Below are 22,850 nucleotides of genomic sequence, written 5' to 3' on the forward strand. Positions count from 1 at the left end.
TTCTAAGAATTTTAGTTTGAGTGCTCCTATATAAAGATCAAATTTTAGATTCTTGGTATCACACTCTGGCTGTGATACCTTCATGAAACTCGATTTTGCTAAAAATGTACTTGCTCTACTTAGGGAAGAGCACTCCAGAGACAGATACTGTAAAAAGGCGTACTTTTACTGAATGTTTCTGACGTTGCCATTAATATCAGCACGGCAAATGAATTTGGCGTAAAGTACTGTATGCGACAGATTTTTTCAATAAAACGAAGTTTTAGGGTGACTTTTTCTTCGCACCGCTTGCTTCTGTACCAGTTTGGGTATTTTCGTTGCTATTTTTAGTTTTATTGCTACTAAAGCAAACCCGAGAAATGCATTTTGCGGCAGTAAACCGCCCAATTGCTTAGCAAAATTACTCGTTTTAAATCATCTTTTGAAATTCGTCTCAAATACCTTACAGAAAATTCAGAGTAGTGTTTTAGAAACGGATTTGGCCTTTGCAAACGGAATAACTGGTGTCCGAAAACCGAGGTGCGATGTCGGTACGTTCGTCGATTTTTAGCAGGCGATAGACTTGACCATTTAGCTAAAGCTTTACTGCGTTCGAAAGCCCTATAATAGAGAATTCTGTGAAAAATAATTCTTGGCGAAATATTAAAATTTGAATGAGCTACGCCTACGTGTCCGAAAGCGATACCGTTGTCCGAAAGCGGAGGTTTTGACCTGCGCGCGCTAATCTTCTTATAAAATCACGAGGGTTTGGTCTATTGATTCGCGCTCAAGCACATCTTCCTGGCAGGGATTGGGCTTTAAAATGCGCCATAGGAAGCCAGAATCGGTTGGCTAGATTTGCTGTGCGAGCGTCCGAAATCGCAGAATGTCCGAAAGCCGAGGTCCTACTCTACTTGAGCTTCTTCGTGAGCAGAAAGATATCTCAGTTGTCTTCTTCTATTGAGCAAGAACTTTTCGTCGCGGTTGAGAGAAATATCGAAGTGCTCCGAGGAAGAATTTGCCTCTAAAGACGTTTGTTTTCCTTTACCACTACTGATACTAGGAAAGTTTCCTCAGTCAAACGTGGAATACCCTAAGAAAACGTTTTCCCTGACGTCTTTGTCAGAGATGCCCCAGTTGAGCCTAGCTGCAGTTGTTCAATTTGCCAATAAATGCTTGAAAGTCCTTGAGCAGTAACATTGATGATTGAATTGAAATCGAAAATCTGCCTTCGTCTGTCTGCTTTTGTGGTACGTGCGTACTATTAGGGTCTGTTGCTTTTGTCCCCTTTGCTTGCTCATGCAGTGATTCATGATTAGTTTCAATGTTATTTTTTTCTTTTTTCTTGATGTCTGCAAATCGAAAGCTCTTCGATGTATGTGTGGCGGGCAGGTCGTTCCCTCGCGCGGCTGTGTGTGATAGAGTCCCGTATCAATAGTCGGACAACATCAAATCCCGGACAGCTTCACGCGTTCCCTGCTTGACAGGGCCAACCGCGCGTCAGGTATTTTGGAAGCTTAGGTGATTAGCATCTCTGGCACACAGCAGTTGCGGAGCGATCAAGTCGCACATAAGAGCAAGAGAGGTTTGTTTGTTTTTTTTCGGGTAATCTAATCTCGGACGGATATCATCATGTCCGGACAACGCGATTTTCTCGTCAACCGTACATTTTGAGAACAACAGCTGCATATCGATCGAAAGCTCTATCGTTCCTCTATCTAATTCCGTTTAGAGTACGCCGGTCCGACCTGTGGTTGCTGAGAAAATCGAGTTTGAAAAGAGGCACGTCTGTATCAAAGTCGGACACCCTTTTTTCTTCTAAACCGGATTCTCTTCTGCAAGCGCATGTAAGTGGAATTATATGAAGATACTAACGGCCGTATTAAAATAAAACAAGCAAAACTGGCTAAAATTATAGACTTTTTCACGGAAATCGTACTTGCAACCGTCGTTACTGAGCTTCTAACTCACTTTCGTAGATCGCATAGCATCGATTAAGACTCTTCGCAGTTTTTAACAAGGATTTCTTGTCGCTTAGACACATTTTTGCAGGTTTTCTCATTTTCCAAAATTAAAATTGAAAATTGAAAAAAATGGCACAAGCAAGCAGAAAATCTTGTTAATTAAGGCTCTTCGCAGTTTTAACAAGGATTTCTGGCCGCTTAGACACATTTTAGCGGGTTTTCTCATTTTCAAAAACTGAAATTGAAAATTGAAAAAAACGCTAAAAATGTCACAAGCAAGCAGAAAATATTGTTAAGAACACCCGTAGAGCTCGGATTGGTGCCTCGCGATGGAAGAAACTAAGTTGGTTAGTCGAACGAGAGTACTTTTGCTCAATTTTTGCACAAAAACTACTCTAATGCGGCTACTTTTGCGTGTTTATTCTTACTTTAGACGTTGGTTTTCTCAACGTGTTTGGCATACATGCGCTTGTTGAAGAGAATCCGGTTTAGAAGAAAAAAGGGTGTCCGACTTTTGATACAGAAGTGCCTTTTTTCAAACTCAAATTTCTCAGCAACCGCAGGTCGGATCAGCATACTCTAAACGGCATTAGATAGAGGAACGATAGAGCTTTCGATCGATATGCGGCTGTTGTTCTCAAAGTGTACGGTTGACGAGAAAATCGCGTTGTCCGGATATGATGACATCCGTCCGAGATTAGATTACCCGAAAAAAAAAAAAAAAACCTCTCTTGCTCTTATGTGCGACTTGATCGCTCCGCAACTGCTGTGTGCCAGAGATTCTAATCACCTAAGCTTCCAAAATAACTGACGCGTGGTTGGCCCTGTCAAGCAGGGAACGCGTGAAGCTGTCCGGGATTTGATGTTGTCCGACTATTGATACGGGACTCTACGGGAGATCTATCTGTCCATATTTGTCTCTTCGAGCAGTTGATGAACTCGTTCGTCGTCCCAGCGTGAAGAAACTCGCATTTAGCCTGCCGAGAACACCAACGATCGCCGCGATGTGAGCGAATTCGGACGAGATTAGGACGGATGGTAATAACCCGGATAATAGTCGTGAAAGTGAAGAATTCACTGGCTTTCCATTGCTCTTACAACATCGTAGACGAGCCTATCTTAACTTGAAGTCTAGAAACGTTCGGCGAAAGTAGAAAAACACCACTTTTGACGATCTTTCTTCGAAAACGAAACTGGCGTGACAAAGACCATGGTTTTGGCGCACGATGTAGCATCTCTCTAGTGCTGTACAGTACTTTAGAGGCTTTAATGAGGTACAGAGCGAACAAGTGCTAGATAGTCGACGATCATTATTCCTGAAAAGATGAGACGGGAATTTGCCCACAAATTCGATCGTTTGGCGGTGAGCTAAGCGATGTTAAAATCAACTAGCAACTCGGTGCTTATGGGGAAAAAATAGGACGTCGGCTTGACGCAAAGTATCATCGCATGATCGATATACCGAACAAGCAGCTTGCGTTTATTCTGATCATCGGATGTTTACATTGCAAGAAGCCCTAATGACAGTAGGCGGAAGCAATGTGAGTATAGAAAAGCAAGCAGTAGCAAAGCAAGCTCTTGCTATAGCAAAGTGCCAAGCAAAAAATGAGCCTGCAGAGGAGTCTTTTCTGAGCACTCAATGCAGCTAGCGTCTTTCTATAGGCGTTCCGAGACCTAATCGGACTATCGCAGGCTTCTACTGTGCATATCTTCTGATCGACTTGTTCGAAGCCTCTGAAGGTTGCATGCGCTACTGGCATAGCCACGGCACATTTGCCATGTGAAGTTCTCGCATAGTGTACACGATCGCCGAGTGTATGCAAGCGTTATATATATATATATATAGGCCACCGCCCGACTCGGGATAAGTCTTGGGCCAGCAGAAACGCAAAGTTACATTGCCCCAACGGCAATGAACGTGGCCTTCATTCCCGCCACCTTATTATCAAACTACTTCTAGATAGACAAATCAGAAGTTCACAACAGACGTAAAAGACCTAAAAAACAATTTATTGCGCTAAACGCTGTTCTCCTAGAGGAACATGCAATTAGTCTTGACGTTTATATGCAGGAAGCTCTTTGGCTGGAGGCTTTATTCGTCCCAATGCGATATCTTTTTCAAGAAGGCCCTTTCTTTCTCGTTCTTTAGATACTTTTCAAGCTTTTCTTGGTACAGCTGAACTTCTTCCTCGAACTTGTACTCGGCTTGAACGCGTTTCCAAAATGTCACATTGAAGTGATGATAGATTTTCATGTCGGCGTGGCCCAACCTCACTATCGTCTCTCTCTGCTTTATGTCTAAGGATTCGCCGGTATGATGTGCCGTGTATTTATCGGTAGCAGATTTTGACGCCGCCAAATCGGAATGAGAATTTTGTGGAATTGCAATGACGTCGTCTAGTTCCCACCCCATTGTACGTTTCAATAGCACCATCGACTCTGGCATATACTCCATTATGAATACAACTGAAAATGATTCTTCTATTTCAATTATTTTACTTTTGATGTCTTCGTCCTTGTAGGGCGGATCGACGCCTAAATCGAATGCCATGCCATTGAATCTGCCAAATTGGTCAATAGAACGACTGATCTCGTTTTTGTACTTGTCAATATTGGATACAAACTGACCGACGGATTCTTCTTTTACAATGCTTCTATAATCGTCGAGAAAGTAAAACGCAGACACAAATCGAGTTATTGGATCGCGAAGGATAGTGACGTAGACTGGCTTATTCAAGAGTTCATCCAGAACGCTTTTATTGAATCGGCAGTGGTCGAAAAGAGCGTCGTACTCGCCAACTTTGTGCGTTTGACGATACATGCGACTATTATTCAACTCCAAGTGGCGGGGGTAGCCAAGGTTGACTTTGACTCGGGGTTCGACCATTCGCAACCCGTGATTAAAGTGAAAAATAAATAATTAAAATGAACGAGAATCCCACAGATTTGAGCGACGCGTAGCATACATTTTAATTAAGTAAGTGAAAAGGTAAAATAGAAAAAAATGGTATAATGACAAGCTTGTGAGCGACGCGCTGCAATGGGGAACTTGAACCCCCCCCTCCTCCCCCAAAAAGAAGAGATAATCAATGGCTTTTTACAAGTCTTATTACTGCGTTTTGATTCAAGCAAATGCGTACTACTGTTTTGTCGCTTTTTTGACTCAGAAAGTATGTGGACATTGGCAAAAAACTTCTTAAAAAATCAGGTTTTTGTAGTCGCTCAAAATACTGTCAAATATTTCCTATCGTGAAGACTGAAGAGTTTACAGCAGAATGATAGGTAGGACAAAACCGCTCCGATGCCGCACTTAATTAATTATTTGGAAAGACTTTCCATTTTCTGGTTTTTAATTAGGGAAAGTTTTTTAACAGGCTAGTCCCACCCCTTATAGGCTCCATTCGTCGTTACTGACTCAGTTAGGGGTGTCAGTGTGGTGGCTTCACAAACATCCTGTCTCTGACAATCTGCGCATCCTCAGCTTAATTAAATTCGTTAACGAAAGTCCCCTGTTGCGTCATGAGTTCAGCGGTACGGCTGTTAGCTCTTTTGGTTGCTTTGTTACTCATCACCATAGCAGTAAACTACAGCTTGTATTCTATCAAGACAGATGGGGTTTTGAACGCTGGCTCTTTGCGTGTCTCACAGAACCTCATGAAGAGGATGCCTACTTTTGTCGGTGAAACAGTACGGTCGTTTGATGCAAAACTACCCGATAAACCCGTCCGAAAGTACGCCTTTATAAAGACCCACAAGACGGGAAGTACGACCGTGTGGTATGTAATGAGGCTCTACGCATTTAACATTCTGCACGTGAGCGTGGTTTGTCAAAATATTTGGTGGGGCAAAAACATTTCTCCTCAATAGAGTTATCAAGTGGAGAGAGAAACGATGTGATGCGAAATGAGTGACGATTTTGAAGACAGTCGCTAACTATATACGGGCTAATCATCACGCAAGTACTCGAATCCTTCGATAATTACTATCACCTTAGGATTGACGTGCACTGGCTCAGCGTCTATTTAATTAAACAAACAAGGTATGTATGGGCTTGCGTAACTTGCAATGGGTGACCGTGAGTGTGTAGGGTGAGTCAGCGGAGCTAATGCATGATTAGGAGAAGCCAATAGTAAGTGGGTAAATGACCCTTCGAGATTTGAGATCTTTCCATTCCTCACGTGAGTCACGCTAGCTCTTCTCATTTGTCACTTCTTTTTGGCGGGGTGTTGCCCTCCGGGAATTTAGCTGAAGTGTTTCTTTGTCTCTGCTGTCTGCTCCCTCTCCTGAATCCTGATTCCCGAAGACCTAAGGCGCCGCACGCACATCTCTACGACTCGAACGATGCTGTAAGGCGCATGCACGCTGACATTTGCCAGCAAAATTGTAGACCATTGCGATTTCGTAAGCGTACGATTTATTTCTCGGTCAGCATTTCTCGTTGCCCATCAAATGACTGTCGCAGGGCGCATAGCCCGCATACCTAGAGCATCGTCGCTCGTCGAAGCAATGCGCAACGCGATCGTTTGGACTCTCCAGCGACATTTTTCGCCACGCGCACGGACGCAACGACGCGGCGCTCGTATAATCCGCTTGCATCTAAGCAATCCCTCGTCGCGTGCACCTGCCGTTTATTTCATTTCATTTCCCTTTTCTTTTTCTCTAGATCGGCGACGAAGAAGAGAAGTAGAATCGCACGTGGCGATGCCAGCGCGACGACCAGGTTTGCATATATCACCCCATTGGGGGCCCCACTGGTGTAGGCGTACACTTAGGAAAGAATAGAGGACCGGCTAAAACATTATATTTTTTTTGTTGGAACTTATATGCCCTGTGTACAGCTTTTGCTTTAAAGTAACTAAAAAACCTCACGGGCAAGGAACCTTGTTTTTAGCAAACATTCTTTTTTGCCCCTCTTCGAGAAGAAAATCCATGTTTCCCTTGTCACATGAAAGGCCGTCCACAAATTTTGTTGTATAAATTAAAATGTCAGAAATTCTGCTCTTGTAGAAAACACATTGATTATCAATTTGCTTTACGATTTGCCATGGCGAGGAATTTAAGCTAATATTTACTGAAAATACTTTTGAATTACAGGAGGTTAAATTTGTACTGAATCCGCCGTAAACGTACAAAGTATTGTTCTGATAATGATAATGAAAGATCGATTTCTTCGTTAGTCGAAGGTGAGTTCTAAATCGTCGTAAAGACATAGAAAGACGTTTCACTACCCAAACATGCAGCTAAAGCGCTCTGTCGTCAGGTACGTCTCTAAGGCTGTCAGAAGAACACCTAGGCTTACGTAAGTAATAATATTAGATCGAGATACAGGCGCTGTAGTCAAATGATGTTTTCTCTTATATTTTCGCGCGCTCGTCGAACGACCCGGACATCGAACACGTGATCAAAGCAGAAGAAGAACGTGGCGTGGACAAAGAAAACGGACGATTTAGGCACGGGGATATTGATCCATGATAATTAAAAACGTATTATACGGCGTCGATAAAGCGCGAGGGCGTTCGGGTTCTCGTTTTTCGCGATGTAAAAGGCAATCCTTCCCTCTCGACGTCGCCGATCGCATTTGTCTCCTTTTTTGCAGTAATTTACGACTGCGGCGCGCTTTGCGATCGAGAAATCGCGCTTAAGTAGGAAGAAACAGGAACAGGTACGCAATTGGGGCCCCGAATCAATTAGCGTTTTTCTTTGCGGATTTTGACTCCCGCGATCCGTTTGACCGCGCGAGATTTTTATTCTTGCGTATTGGAGTCGATTTAGCGCGTTTAGTTAAATATCTGTGAGGTCGACATTTTTAGCAATCCCTGAACTATAGCACTCGGTTTTTGGTCAATTTGGTCACCTCTCCGATTCTCGATAGTTCCTTATCAAACAGTGGGAATGGGTTAGATGTTTGACTCTGTTGTACCGAATTGACCTCACGCCTTTATTTTTTTGCTCCGTCCTCCACAATGTTTCTACAGCTAGAGATCATAGATTTTGGTTAGAATGTGATTTTACTTTGATTTCAGTTCGCTTCTCGTTTCTGACGCGTCGATGAAACAAATGAAGAAAGAGGAAGACGTAGACGAAGGCATCACCCTGGGGACTTAGGTTAAAGTCTCCCTCCTTGCGCCACCCTCCCTGGAGGTTAATTCGCCGACCACCTGTGGACTTGGGAGTAAAGTCCTCTGTGGGTCCGCTTGGCCAGGAGGTCAAGCGACGGAGGGTAAGACGACGGACGAAAAGACGACGGCATTTTTTGTCATTTTTATTACATCCGGGATATTTTATATAAATATTTTGCCGCAAATTTTCCCTACTTTCGCGTATGTGGCCGCGTGGTTATAGCGGACGACACGCGCGCGCGTTCACGCAGCGGATTGAAGCAACCGCGTAGGACGCGCGCAGCGTTAAAGAACACACACGCGCGCGTTTATGCAGTCTTTCGCCACGCGAGTGGAGCGACGTCAACGCTCGCGCACTACAAGAAAAGGCACGCGCCCTCGTGGCGAAAAATTAGCATGCTCCACGTACTAAAAAACATGCTTAAAAAGTACACTCTTCTTAATCTTGAGATATTTCTTCCTTTAACCGTAATTAACCTGCAAATATAGTATCAGTAAATTTAAATAATACAGTAACTAAAACGCTTATTATTCCAAACATATGTTCCAGCTGAAATCGAATTCTTTTCCTAATAACATTAGAATCAATCATAACCTAAACAGAGAAATAGATCAATAAATAACACAACAAAGATCCTGTGAAAAAGACGAATAAATATAAATTAAAAGCCTGCAAATAAAATCATAAACCTGTGATCATAATAAAAAACCTGAAAAGAAAATAAGAACCTGTAAAATAATAAACCTGAAAAGAAAATAAGAACCTGTGAAAAAATTATAAAAACCTGAAAATAAAATGAAAACCTGCAGAGAAGAAAACCTACTAGACTAACCTGAAAGGAAAAAAATCACGTGATAAAAACCTAGATTAAATAATCAATCCATTGACCTAAAATATGCCTATATTCTAATCAACCTAGATTACCTCAAAAATCCATTGAAAAAATGGTCTAAAGCACGTGGCGGCTGCTAGCTACAGCTCGTAGGGGAGAAGGAGCTACAAGCCTACTACACAAACCGCCCTACCCTACTAGCAGCCGCCAACTACAAAACCTTAATGCAAAGGGAGCGGACCCGTGCAAACTAACGTAGTGATGCAAACCAAGCATGAAACGGGGGAGGTTTCATATTGTCATTACACTACACTAATTAATTTTGCCAAAGTGTTGTCCCGCTACACTCCCTGCAGCGTACACAAGTGGAATTTGTGTGATGCAACACTACCAGCCCCCACTCGCGAACCCCAACCCGCCCACGATTGAACTTTTCGAAACCAGACCTAAAGGTTAGACTGTCGGAAATTTTTCTATGCTCACGACGGCGGGCAGTGGCATCGCATGCACTCAGCGCCGTGTACGCTACAGAAAGTCCCGCCCCTAAGTGCACGCCTACACCAGTGGGCCCCCAATTGGTGATGCGAACCTGGTCCGTCGCGCTGGCATCGCAAACGCGATTCTTCTTCTCTTCTTTATCGCCGAACTAGAGAAAAATAAAAAGGTGAAGAAATGAAACACGCGGCAGGTGGGCGCGATAAGGGATTGCTTAGATGCGAGAGGATAATACGAGCGTCGCGTGGCGAAAAGTCGTTGGAGAGTACAAACGTTCACGTCGCGCATTCCTTCGACGAGCGAAGCCGCTCTAGGTATGCGCGCTGCGACAGATATGACGGACAACGAGAATGCTAACTGAGAAAATAAACCGTATATAACGCTTACCAAATCGCGAGGGTCTCCAATCGCGGCGGCAAAGCCTGAATCTCAAGGCAGCGTTATAGGAGCATGCGGCCGGCGCGGTAGGCCTTCGAGAATCAGGATTCAGGACGGAGAGTAGAGACAAAGAACAATGAAACACTTCAGATAAACTCCCGGACGCGAACACCCCGCCTAAAAGGAGCGACAAATGAGAAGAGCTAGCTAGGCTCACGTGAGAAATGGGCAGATCTCAAATCACGCATGCTTATCTACATAGATACACTTAATCTATGAAGTCCGTTACTGGTAGACAACGATACATGCAGTATTATAAGGCCATGGCGACAAACAACAATCGATAATCATACAAGCCCACAAACTGAAACTTCACGAAGCAAAGTCCATTGACACTAAACCTGTCACAGTCACATGCTATGATAAGTGACTTTTAGAATATTCCTCCTTGATTAAAGGCAGAAGTACTCATGCTTTTTGGCAAGATCATAACAGCTCGCCAACATTTGCCTTCCTCCCAGACCAGAGATCAATTAGGTACCGAAGCCTTTTACTGTTCGTATCCATGCGAGGAAGATATGTAAGTTCATAGGCTTTATACCCTAGATATTGGCCAATAGCCTCCCATTTATTGTTTCAACTTTAGCAACAGCAATCTTAAAATCACCGAATCCGAAAGCGTAGCATCATGAAAAGAGAAGCATCATGAAAAGAGAAGCGATATCTGAAAACAAAGAGCTCGAATTCTAACACAATGAAATTCTCATGCACTCCTATTTTAGGGCTAGAGCAAGCCGGACGATTTAGCAAATCTTGTAGATTCTGAGCGGCTGCCGCTTTCTGCGTAAACCATAAAAAAAAGAATCAAATACATGTACTCGAAAACATTATAAGAAAGATATCTCACCTCATCAGCAGAAAGTTCAATAGCACCTTCACCATATGAAAGAGAGAGCAAATATAAGACGTTCTTTCTTCGTGCAGCGTTGGCCAAGGATTGAGCTGTGGAATTAAGATTCTCACTCCAGAGAGCGAGAATGTCGCCAGAAGTTGCGCTTGTCACGATATCAGCGGGCGATGGGCTACGCAAGGCGCTGGCAAGAGCGCTCCTTTCAACTTCATCTTTCTCCAGGCAAGTATCTACTACACAGCGCGTTTTGTAAGAAAGATAATCGATGTGATTATCAGGAAGAGCAAAGAGCTCTCTGAGGCGGTCTTCGATCGTTCCCTCGATGAGTGCGCTAGACTTCGTCGAATTCTTTATCACCTTTTCGACCGCTTCCTTTGTGTACGCCCCAGGTGACTCTTTCAGTTCTTTCAATTCAGAGCAACTTGTGTGCCACAGGTGTCTCTCCATTCCAGGACTTTTCTCTTGAAGAACCATTTCGCCCGTTCTGCATGAGATCCTTGAGTAGCTTCATGCATTCGCTTTCGGAATGCTCGGGACCTCGCACAACACAGTCTAATGCCTTGTCAACGTCTTGCAAAATTACCATTCTTTCTAGCGAAAATTCGTCAATTCTTTTCTTGATCATTAGACCACCACAGTACCGGTTCCAAGCCACAGAAACATTTGGTATTGCGAACGTGACACTGAAGAAACGGCATTGTGCCTGGGGTTATTATATTAGTCTCGTCTTCTCGTTTCCAGCGACGACCAACGTATACGTCTACTTTACTACTTTTGAAGCTCGCTAAGGAGAAAGACCAGTACGAAACGCCTTCAGAAGGAGACGGCTTTAGGATGACTGTTCAAACCCTGACTGCGGTCAGTTTCTCACTTTTATACTAGTGTTTCCCTAAAAGAATAAGAGATAAGCGTTATAAAATGAACTGTATAGCGTACAGTGCATGGTGCATAGAGAATTACGGAGTGTTTGCTTGCTTATTTCTTTGCAGCAGAATGTCTCATTGAGAAAGGACCCTGCAGAGCACCTTGTTTTCCTCAGGCTCTTAGCATTCCTCAGGAAAAAACGGTAGATGTAGATGAGCCTCTATCTTTAGAACGCCTACAGTAGAAGATAGAGGCACATCTACATCTGAGTTTTGAGTGAGTAGTACGAATTCAAACTCAGATGACCTGTAGAACACTATCATTACATGAATGAGCTCGGAGAACCTTCTCAACCAAAGGATGGCCTGGCTCAGAGCTAGCTGGCACACAAACGCTATGGAAATTCTGTCGACGTATAAACGAAAACACAAAACACAAAAACCTAAAAATTTCTAATTAGTTACGGAATTGAGATGTGGAAAATTTGGAAAAAGAAAATACCTTCTTCTGACAGCGGTTACAGGTTCACGTCGGATCGACTGTCATATAGAAGGATATCAACCCCAAATACTTGACGACTGTCGATCCACAGGCCGATGAATAGAGAAATCATTAAAAAATGCTGGGCTCCAGACAGCAAGAATCGAGCTAGTTTCTCCGGGGTCGATTGAGACGTGAAGTGATATTTTCGTTCCTCATGAAAACGACGTTGAAGAAAACGTGAAGAGCTTCATGCAAGACGGAGGCAAATAGGCAAGTTTTGTCGTTCAAATATACATTCGGAGATGATGACATCGCCATATGTGTGTTCGTCCCTATATAGAAAAATCGAATATTGTCTCGCTTGATTCAAGTCTAACTGCATGCATACTCTTTGATCAACGGCACTGAGCTCGCCGCCGAAGCAGTTTTAGCTGTCACGGAGCGCTTATCGACTTTGGGCGAGGAAATGAACAATCGATATCCGGGAGGGCAGGAAGAAAGGCTTTCATTTGCTCCTTCGAGAAGGCTTTACACCTTTTTCGCCGCTTCAAGGGCGAGAGAAACCGACTAAGAACGCATTCGATCGCCCAGAACACCGACGATTGCCGCGATGGGATCAGATTCAGACGCGAAATGATGAACCGTTAACATCCCGGATTAATTCTAAGAATGAGAATAAATTCGGCTTTTCGATTGCTTTTCGCCACACTCAGGGGATGCATTCAAGACCAAAAGTGTAAAAGCGTTTAGTGAAAGACGGAAACCGCCAGGCGCTTCTCTATTTCGGCGACGACACTCGCGCGCGACCTGCGCACCATCGACTTAGGGGCGACTCACTCGATATCGGACGTGTATTAGAGCTGTAATAAACTATACAAGCTCAGTGTAAGGTAAGAACTCTATGGTACAGTAGAGACTGACTACAGAGACACATTTTTTATCATTCTTCTGAATAGAAGCTGAAATGGTGACAGCGATGACATCTAGAGTGCACGTGCACCTTCCTAAGGATCATCAAACGTACGCTTAGGAAATCGTGTGGGTCTCCAATCACGACGGCACAAAAGCATGGCAAAAAGGACACAACAGTTAATATGAACAGCACCGCCCGTACTGTATAAGAACAAATACAACATAGTCACGATATGTGCATGTAGTTTTAAAAAATGTAACCTGCAAAAATATAAAATCAAAAGAAAGTCAAAAGCGTCAAGACGAGTAATGATAAATATTGGGTGCCTCAAAGACATCCTGTGCTTTAGTCTGTTCTTTAGTCCCATGGCTCACTCACTAACTCCACTTTCTCTCCTCCATGCATCTTACCTTTGACCATTCTCTTCGCTGGACACCTTTTGTACTCCTCGTCAGACTTCCGAATACCTTCCAATCTGGCCAAGCATTTTGTAACTGAAGGCCTCTTTGCACGATCGACATCTACCATTGCTAGGCCAAGACGCCTTATGACAGGATGGCGAACACTTGTTCCCTAGGCCATTCTCTTTGTTGCTGCCGGTTGCTCTCCCGTCATCAATTCGATGAACGTCACGCCGAGGCTATAGACGTCGGCGAGTTTCGTGTTGTGCTCACCCGGTTCGAGCCTTTCCGGAGCGACGTAATCAGGACTCATTGGCCCAGACGACAGACTGAAGACTTCGCAAAAACGAGCCGCTCCCAAATCGCAGACTTTCGCTTCCATTACGGACGTGACGACGACATTCGTCGATCGAATGTCTCCGTGAAGAATGTCGAGATCGTGGATATAGCATATTCCAGACGAACAGCCGATTGCGACGTCGACTTGTTCTCTCAGAGATAGACGTCGGTCAGCAGCGATGATGACGTCAAAAAGGGATGCTTCGAGAAGCTCTGATACGAGTCTCAGTGGCATGCCGTCTTGAGTGATAACGCCAAGCAAAGAAACGACGTTGGGATGACGAAGTTGGAGGCAGATTGAAATTTCTTGTTCCAATCGACGAACGTAAACGTCGACGCGAAGAAAGTCGAAGAACGTTTTGACGGCGACGTTGCAACCGCGCCAACGACCCACGCGAACGTCTTACAATGAAAATAAGCGATTAGCCATCTCGAAGATTGTCTTACCTCCGTATGATCCTCCACCGAGTTTGACGTCACTCACTTCAACGTCGGTCGACGATATTAGACGTACAGGTTCGTCTTTTCTCAAATTACGTTGCACTTCTTGGGCGACGAGTCTTGCCTGGTCGCGCTCCTCTTCCAGTTGAGCGCACATCGCTTCTAAAAAGATATCGTGGCCTTAGAGTCATGCTACCCTTCTATAGAAGTTTGTACTGAGTTCCGTTTCCGCACGAGCATATCGCTCACGAAGGCACTGACTGGCTCTCTGAACTTGTTTCATTTTTTCCTCGCACTCTGAAAGAATTCTATCTTTCTCGTTTTGCGCATCACGAACGAGCTAATAATGCATATCGCAATGCAGCATAGAATCTTTTACAATTAACAGTAATCCCACTTACCTGTTCAGACGAGAGACGAATCTCCTCTTCTCGAGAAGATCTCTCCTCTTCTAGGCGACGTTCTAGCTCTTGAACCAGCTAAAGCGGTGAACGCGATAATTCACTGACCAATATTTGCTCAGCTGGCCATACATGTACCTCTAAGACATTTTCCTTCTCCGCACAAGCAGCCTTCTTCTCCTTTTCACACTTATCCAGGCAAATCTGCAGCTGACGTTCAAGCTAATGAAGTGTAAACATTGATGAGAAAGAAGCACAATTGGCAATATTTCCTAACTCAGTGCACGTAAGTTCTCTTGAAAAGTTACATTTATCTGATACCAACTCAATGATCGATAAGGCCCAGTGCTGTTTCAAGAACATCAAATGATTTAATGTTTCTAGTCCAAAGTCCACGTACAACGTAGTCTATAAATGTAACCGCACGGTTTGAGATTTCCAAAACATTAACTTTAATAAATTGGTCTACCTCTCGCTTGTGTACAAGCGCAAACGACATAAGTGGAATAGAACGTGTGCTTAGATTTACCTCATGTTGTGGAGTTGTCTCACTTCCATCCGCTCTAACTGCTCTACCTTTAGAATGAAAAGTCTACAGAAAACTCACGTCGATATGTACTAGACAATATTCGTATCTATGCTTTCCTCTCGTTCGCTGAAAATATTTACGAGTTTTCTTCGAAGAGTAACGTGACCTTCCATAGCAGCAATTTCAATGGCTCCTCTACGTTCCTAAATAACTCAAGCCAAACTATGAAGGGTTTTCCTACAATGCCTTTCGTAGTAATCTCACATTGTCTTTTGCATAAATATTGCATCCATTTACAATTAGACAATTCATCACTATCTCTTTTTCCCAGTAAACGGCTTCTAAAAACGGCGTTCTTCCGCTCTATGAATAAATTTCGTTGTTGTAATTAAAGGCTGCTGCTTAAAAATCAATACAAAATTGACAGCTTCAATATCTGCCCCAACTGAAAGCAAATATTCCGTTGTAATTTCAACGCAATTCCGCCAGCACGTCCAATGAAGAGAATTGTTGCCTGTCTAGAAAAGAAAGATGAACAGAAATGACGTCTAATGATAGAAGCCCTAGCAACAGTCATTTTTATTTTGATTATCCCGCTCACAACATTTGCATTTGAGCAGTAATTACCAAAAGGTATTTGCTTACATATTCTATTCACCAAAAAACTAGAGCCCAAACTACACGTGGTCACTACGTAATTAGATAAACGCTAAATTTAATACCAAGTAAGCTTTCTCATTGACATCGAATCCCGATTCAATTAGCCTTTTAACAATTTCCAAATGACCTCCAAAACACGCATATGCCAATGCATCCCCAAACTATATAGAGGCATCCCATTAGTAACAACCTCATGATGAACGATTTGCCTACGCCTCTCTTTTCATGAATATTGCATCCATTTTCAATGAGAACTTCCATTACTTTTTCTCTTCCATTGGAAGCGGCCGAGAGAAAAGGCGATATTCCCTTTAATTAATTAGTTGATCATTTGGTAATGGTTAGCGATTACTCATAAATCAATCAATACCAGAGCACTAGCTTCAATGCTTGCTCCAGCTGAAACCAAATATCGTGCCATTTTAGCGTCACGTGCAAAATGAAGACACGTTTGATCACCCTAAATACGCCGTGAAAATCGAAGATTTGACGTTCTGATTCGACACTACACGTCGCACCCTATAGTTTGTTGCTCTCCTCCACGTACGCGGATTACGTTGAATATACGACGACACTTTCTTCTGATCGCCTTTTTCGACTGCCGAAAGAAAGTCTAGTAGAAAAAGACGTAGTCGACCGTTAGAAGGGGTCCGTTAGAAGCCTCTAGAAGAAAAGGCCTAACCCTCGTCACTGTCAACGCTGTTTCGAGATCTTCTCGCTGACATTCTCACGAACTGTACTAAAAACCGAGAAGTCAGCCCTGTTGTTATTAATAGGCTAGCGTGCGCTACGTAGTACTGAAGTCTTCCAGCAGGGGGGTAAACCGCTACCGCGCGTTAGGGCCACACCCAAATAGAAAAACAGCGTTTTCTTCGAACACCGACTCCTTTTGGGATTCTTATCAATGAATGTATGTATCTGATGATGATTGCTTACATGTCCTCGATTGGGATGGATTGTCGCTCCGTCGTTTCCGAGATCCGAGTCGCGACATTTTAGGCGTCCGTAGCTCTTCCACACCTTTTTAGTTTCGCAGACTTTTAGGCTCAACGCATTAGCTAGTAACATAAATGCCTGGGCACAACTTGTGCCCGCTTGCTGCGATCTTTCCGACTGAGATATTCGTCTTTAGTTCCCAACCGACTATGACGACATTAAGCGCATCATACAGTGCTTATCAGCATAAGTGATAATCACTTGGTAGTGTGTGTTTATTGCGCGTAGTTTAAATTTGGTTGAGTTTTTCGTATCCCCACAAAAAGTAGTAGCTCCGGAAGGCTTTTCTCTACCTACCGCCAAATTATTTAGTTGCGTCTCGCTTCTCGCAGCAATATACGCGCGAGACTGAGGCTCGCTCGGTTTTTCGCAAAAATTTTATTCACTCTGCACTATTTCCCGCACTTTTTACCCTTGAATTGCTAATCGATGTAAACCGAGCGTTTTCATCGTTTTAGATTTTTTATTTATTCCTTTTTCTGCGAAAAAAGCGATTACGTACATTTTTCCTTTATTCGCGTTTTGCGGCAAAACGACACGATGAATCCTCTTCAAATTTTGCATTAGCTACTACCTATAAAGTACCGATGTTTTCATCGTTTCGATTTTGTTCGAAAATACTCAGTTTCGTCAAAAAAGACGAGAAAAAGAAAGGAATGAATGAAATAGTAAAGCGCGCTAGTGAATCAGTAGAGCGCGCTAGTGAAAAATTGAATTTTGCGACAAAAATGCGTGGGTGAGGCTCCCAGAGAACAAACGAGCGCTATTGTGACGACACGAATTTCAGTACACTCATTGGCCCAAATACAACTACACGAATTTTACGATTAGAGGCTTCTACGCCATTATCATCATGTAAAGAAACTCCTAATCAATCGAGCGATATGCAATATGAAGCTGTACGGCCTTAAATTACTGAGCTAGAGCGCGCTAACTGATGATCATTTATGCTGATAAGCACTGTAGTCGTAGCATCGTACAAAGAGATCGACTACGTCGTGCCTTGCTTCAATGTTCTGCACGTTCGGCTGACGAGAATTCGTTGTCGTATCGTCGAAAGTGATCAGGACGTCACAGACTTGCAGGACTTTCTCATAAATTCGTCCACTATTACTCAAGCTCAGTGGCCGGAATTAATTGTTCCGATAGAATCATGTGACATTTCAGTGAGCTGCTTGCTTTATTTTCCATCTCAGATTGAGAAAGGGGAGGAAAGCACTTCCAGCAAGGACCCCGATGCAGGCTCATCCATCGATGTCCAAAGTTGTGAAACATTGTTTCACACCATTTTAGATAATCTGGTGGACAGGCTGACATCTGCATGAAACAGTCAATAATTGAACAGATATAAAACGGTATACGTGCCTGTGACTTATGCGACGACGTGAAAAAGTTTATTTGATACTCGATTAAACCCGTGGGCATTCTAGTTAGGGGAAGAAGAGTCGTCGACTTGCCCGATTCCGTTCTTTGAGTTCCGCAACAACGTGCCAGCCCAAGAAGCATGTTCGACCGGTTAGCACGCTGGAGTTCTATCATGCCGTTCAAACTCGTCTGAATGTAATCACTGACGTTAGTCTTCACGCCGAGCAATTTTGCAACGTCGCTGAAAGCCTTCCCGATAAAATCAATCTATAGTCAAAATTGACATGCAGCTACCGGATAAGTAGGCGATAGGGTATAACTAACCTGATCCCTTGTGTTCATGAGGCAAAAGAGGGTGTTCAGCTTGTCGCCAGTGCTGTCAGTCTGAGTTGACGAAGACACTGTGTCAACTCCTGCTTGAGTTTCAACTGATGAACGCGAAATTATTTTCTCCCTGAAATCTGCCTGTTCGTCTGCAGGCGAACCATATTTCCCTAACATCATACGCTGAACTCTGATTCTCAGAGCAGATGCTAAAATTGATTTTTGTGTCTGAGCAATGGGCAATACATAGTGCACTATAAAGTCGTACCTGTTCTGGAACTGTCATCGCTTATGTCAGAATTATATCCTGCAGCTATCGTCTTCCAAACGGGTGAACGAGAGCTATTCGTGGGCCAAATTAGAGGAGAAACGTTGAAAACAGCCGACGCTAAGCGGAGATCGTCATCGTGTGTCCAAACGGAGAAAAGGCTTTTGCGCGAGCGAGGGTGGACTTCATGCAAGACGCCCTCTTCTTCAACAGTACGAGACTGTTTTGAGGCTTGAACGGGCGTATTTCCAGTGGGTGTGCACTGATCTCTGTGCCTTTTCGACATCGTGGTTCTTCTCACGGCTAAAACTGCACAAATAAGACGTTGAGAAGCGGGAACAAACATGCATGTGATAGAATGAAGGTTGTACTTTAGAGAAAAGGTGAAACTCATATATAAACGAATAGAAGATTTGGCCAATCGACGGGTAAACGTGAGCGCAGTTAAATCCTTTCAACCTGAATCTAGTACTCAATTAACATCATGCAACCCCACTTTGTTGCATGCGTACAGGCGATCGAAACGAAAAAAAGACACGATAGTCAAGAAAAAGACCGAGTTTCAGCTAACTTCTGGGTAAGTAGCGTGCGCTAGCGGACGCCCCCCCCTGGTCTTCCAGTGATACATGCTGGTGGGTCTGAGAACGATTTGGTAGCAGTAAAAACCCGAAAAACAATTCGCGTAATAATTTTGATGTCATGGAACTTGTAGCCGCACCTGGCCAGTGAGAAAGACGTAAATTAATTTATGACTAATACTCGACAACATCAAATAAGGGTATTAATTTTGGACACGGACCTCACGAGGTCGAATCCAGCACATGCATGCTGTGAAGATAGACATGAACTGGCATAACTTTTCATTTTGCTTTTCCCGAATTCGACGGCAAAATTCGTTGCGAAGAAGATTCTGGAGCAACGTTTCTCGTAAGAGCCCATGAAGTCAGATTGAAATTCAAAATTAAATTAGTTACCCATTGAATTTTATTCCACACATACCATATATAAAACTAAGAGCTACACCTAATAACGAGTTTTCTTACAAATGTTATTGTGAGAAGAGTGAGCGTCTCAAAGCGTAAGTGATAAGATAAAGTGGGTAAGCTTTTTCGCTTCTGTACGTGACAAATACCGTGCTACCGTTAGCTGGACGATTGACAGAATCGTAATCAATGTCAACTCCGCAAGATTCAGTTCGTTTCAACCTGAGTGGTACTCCACGAAGGTTTAGCCAAGGCGGAATCTCAAAGCTATTTCCAGTCAGCACTCTAGCGAGAATTATGTGCCTGTTGCCGACAGAGTCTTGATAAGCGCAATCATGCGAGTAGGATGCTTCGACGGAAAAGTAGTGACCTTTACCACACGTGCCAGAACGCGTGAAACGATAATCGAAGCCTGAGGAGTATATTTGAGAGTCCTTAGCATCTCTGTCTCCGTAGAACAGATCCATCGCATTTACGTCACAATCGTTATTGCACCTCATCTTTTTCTCTTCTTCTCTGTGCATGTCCCAAAGGCGTCGATTCTGGATTCTTTCGATTTTCCAAAGGGTTATCTGCGAAAAGACAAAAAGTTCTAAAATCACACTTTAACTAGCTCAAAATAATTCGCCGACCTCTGGAATTAGGGGTCTTAGACGCTCTAGCACTTTGTCATATTCGGAAGACATACTGCGTAGCCTTTTCAGTTCCACCTCTTCAGTTTGAGGCTCCCATTCGAGAGGATAGTTTTCCAAGTCAGGTATAAGAGGAGTAAATACCGTTTCCTATATCTTGTTGTGAAAACGTTATTCAAAACACAAATATTAGGACTGACCTGTATCATTCTGTAAGCATTCAACACGTCCGCTTTCACGCCTTCCAGCTGCACAGAATCAAAAATACTGCAGAATCCAACGTAGACGATCTTCAAACGAACTCCAAATCTGTCCGCTACTTCACGAATTTTACCGAGACAATCACCGGCAATATAATCGTGAGCACCAGAAATTGGAACAACTTTCTCAAAATTTGAAAAAAATTTCTTTACAAATGAAGAACGCTTTGTTTTCTTGACTTCTTTAGGTAAAGGGGACATGGGTGGAGAAGAGGAAGACTCCTCTTCTTCCACTCTGCTATCTTTGGTCACCGGCATTTTTTGGAGAATATCCTTCATTGTTTCGTCCTCAAACCTCATTCGATTCTCGCTTGTTTCCTTCTCATGCCTTTTCAAGTTGGCTGCAGCGACTGTATCGCCTGACTGAGAAATTTCACTGAACTCTTGATCACTTGAACCCGTCAAGGTGGACCTGCAAAGGAAAAACTCGTCCTCTTCAAACTTCAGCAACTCGGGATTCGAATCGACAATACGAACGAATTTGACGCAGGACCCTTCTTCTAAACGACGTCGAATCTCCCCAACCATACACACAAAACCACTCAAAACAGACATTTTGCTGTCGTCGAATAAAAGAGGAAGTGATACGGATGAAGCGGAGACTGCCTCGACAATGTCGAAGCATACATTCAGAGAAGCTCTCAAATCTGATACTGAACCTAAAGAAGAAGTGACTACGTGGAGAACGCAATCGCATTGAAGACATCCGCTCTTCGTCACGACAATATGACCTTTTTCACCAAAACCGTTATCCTTCACGTACTGACAGCATTCCTCTTCGATCGACGTTCCACCGATCGCGGCTAATTCGGCATGGGGAACAAGGTCTCTGCCGGTAGCAGAGATGATGACGTCAGCGCATTCGCCAGCAACGCTTCCTGTGCACACTTCGAGGTACTTGCCGGAAGTGGAGAAAAATATTTCCTTTAAAAGGCGAGATCTCGCTGAACTGTTTGGTACGTTTGGCGAAAGATATGTTCGATTTGAGTTCTTTGAAGCAGATAGACTGTTCAAAACTTGTGACTCTTTAAATCCGTAGGGCAACCTTGATTCCGGCCACGACTTCGAACTAACACTTGAAGCATGTGTTGATTCCGAATGAAAACCCAGCTTCGTTGATGTATTCCACGGAGAAGTCACCGAAGCTTTAGCACAGAGGATTTCTTCTTGAGAAACAAAACCGAGCGCAGACGCTTCATTTCGAGTAGTTATTCTCTGTACGAAACTCCGATCTTCCTCAGAGGCTTTGGCCACAAGATCATTCAAAGCTCTTTCAGTCGCCAACGAAGATTCCGACGACGTTTCAAAAAGAAATAGGCTTTCGTCAACTATCGCCACGGGAAGTTTTGTTTTCAAAGCTTGATGATAGACTATAGAAAGAAGATGACCCGGAACATTAATCGCCTTACTAAAAAGATGAAAAGATCGGGACAGAGCCAGAACCGTGTCCTTTGCCCTAGATAGGTCGCCAAAGCCGGCAAGAACCACACGAAATTCATCTTGATTCACAGCTACCGTACGGGATGCATGAAACAGTACGTCAATTTTGGACATCTCTTTCTGAAGGCCCACTAGTTCATCCTCGACAAACCGGCGTGATCCCTTTGGAAAGTCAATGTTATACGAGTCTTCTCGAAAATGACAGAAAATGTTCTCCAGCTGCTCTTTTCCAAACTGTACTTTTTGCTTAGAGCCCTTTAGGATTAGACATTTCTTAGACGCACTTGACATCAGCGTCTTAACGCCACTTTTGACGACTTCTCCAAAACCGAGCCAGGGCTCTTGGAAACGCAAGCATTTGAGGAATTCCAGTTGTCTATCGGTTAGACGGTACTCGGCCGTTACATACAAGTGCTCTTCGAGATATATGTCTAACACTCTCTTAATCGTTTTGGGATCTTCTGGATATATTGTAGCAACGCCGACTATTCCCTTGAAAAGTCTCGAAACGTCGCAAGCGGCTGCACGATCAATTCGCCGCTTCAGAACTTTGTTGCTGTTGATGCCTCCTAAGAGGCAGTCAGTTTCTTCACCTTCAAACGTGTAGCAGGTCCAAGAAAAAGACTTTCGCTTCTCTTCAGTCCAGTGGACAGCTGAAGCGACGTCGTCTTCGCTTCCCCGAAACTGCACAACAACGTTTGGCACAGAGTCATCATAGTGAAGCAGAACTGTGACTTTAGGATATAAAAAACGAACATGTGCGACGATGTGATTCTTGATTAATGGCAGAATTACTTTGCGTCCAGAAATGCAAAGCCGTCTTTCACATTCCGAAGAAGCGATACTGTTGCCGGCTATGCATGGAATATCAGT

The 22,850-nt window shown here is 43.6% G+C and overlaps 1 protein-coding gene and 1 long non-coding RNA gene across 2 annotated transcripts; one reads left to right on the forward strand and one right to left on the reverse strand.

Annotated features, from left to right (window-relative positions):
• Window positions 1–4,035: 4,035 nt before the first annotated feature.
• On the reverse strand, window positions 4,036–4,830 carry LOC136199250 (galactose-3-O-sulfotransferase 2-like). Its single transcript, XM_065989423.1, has one exon. The coding sequence runs from the start codon at window positions 4,828–4,830 to the stop codon at window positions 4,036–4,038; it is 795 nt and encodes a 264-aa protein (XP_065845495.1).
• A 2,491-nt stretch (window positions 4,831–7,321) lies between these two features.
• Window positions 7,322–8,075, forward strand: LOC136199170 (uncharacterized). Its single transcript, XR_010672996.1, has 3 exons — window positions 7,322–7,481; window positions 7,540–7,605; window positions 7,967–8,075. It is a non-coding gene; the product is annotated as an uncharacterized lncRNA (long non-coding RNA).
• Window positions 8,076–22,850: the final 14,775 nt, after the last annotated feature.

This window comes from Oscarella lobularis, chromosome 20 (assembly GCF_947507565.1).
Source record: "Oscarella lobularis chromosome 20, ooOscLobu1.1, whole genome shotgun sequence".
Taxonomy (NCBI): Eukaryota; Metazoa; Porifera; class Homoscleromorpha; order Homosclerophorida; family Oscarellidae; genus Oscarella; species Oscarella lobularis.

Coding starts and splice junctions, on each gene's coding strand:
- LOC136199250 (XM_065989423.1), bottom strand. CDS start 4,830: ATGGTCGAACCCCGAGTCAAAGTCAACCTTGGCTACCCCCGCCACTTG.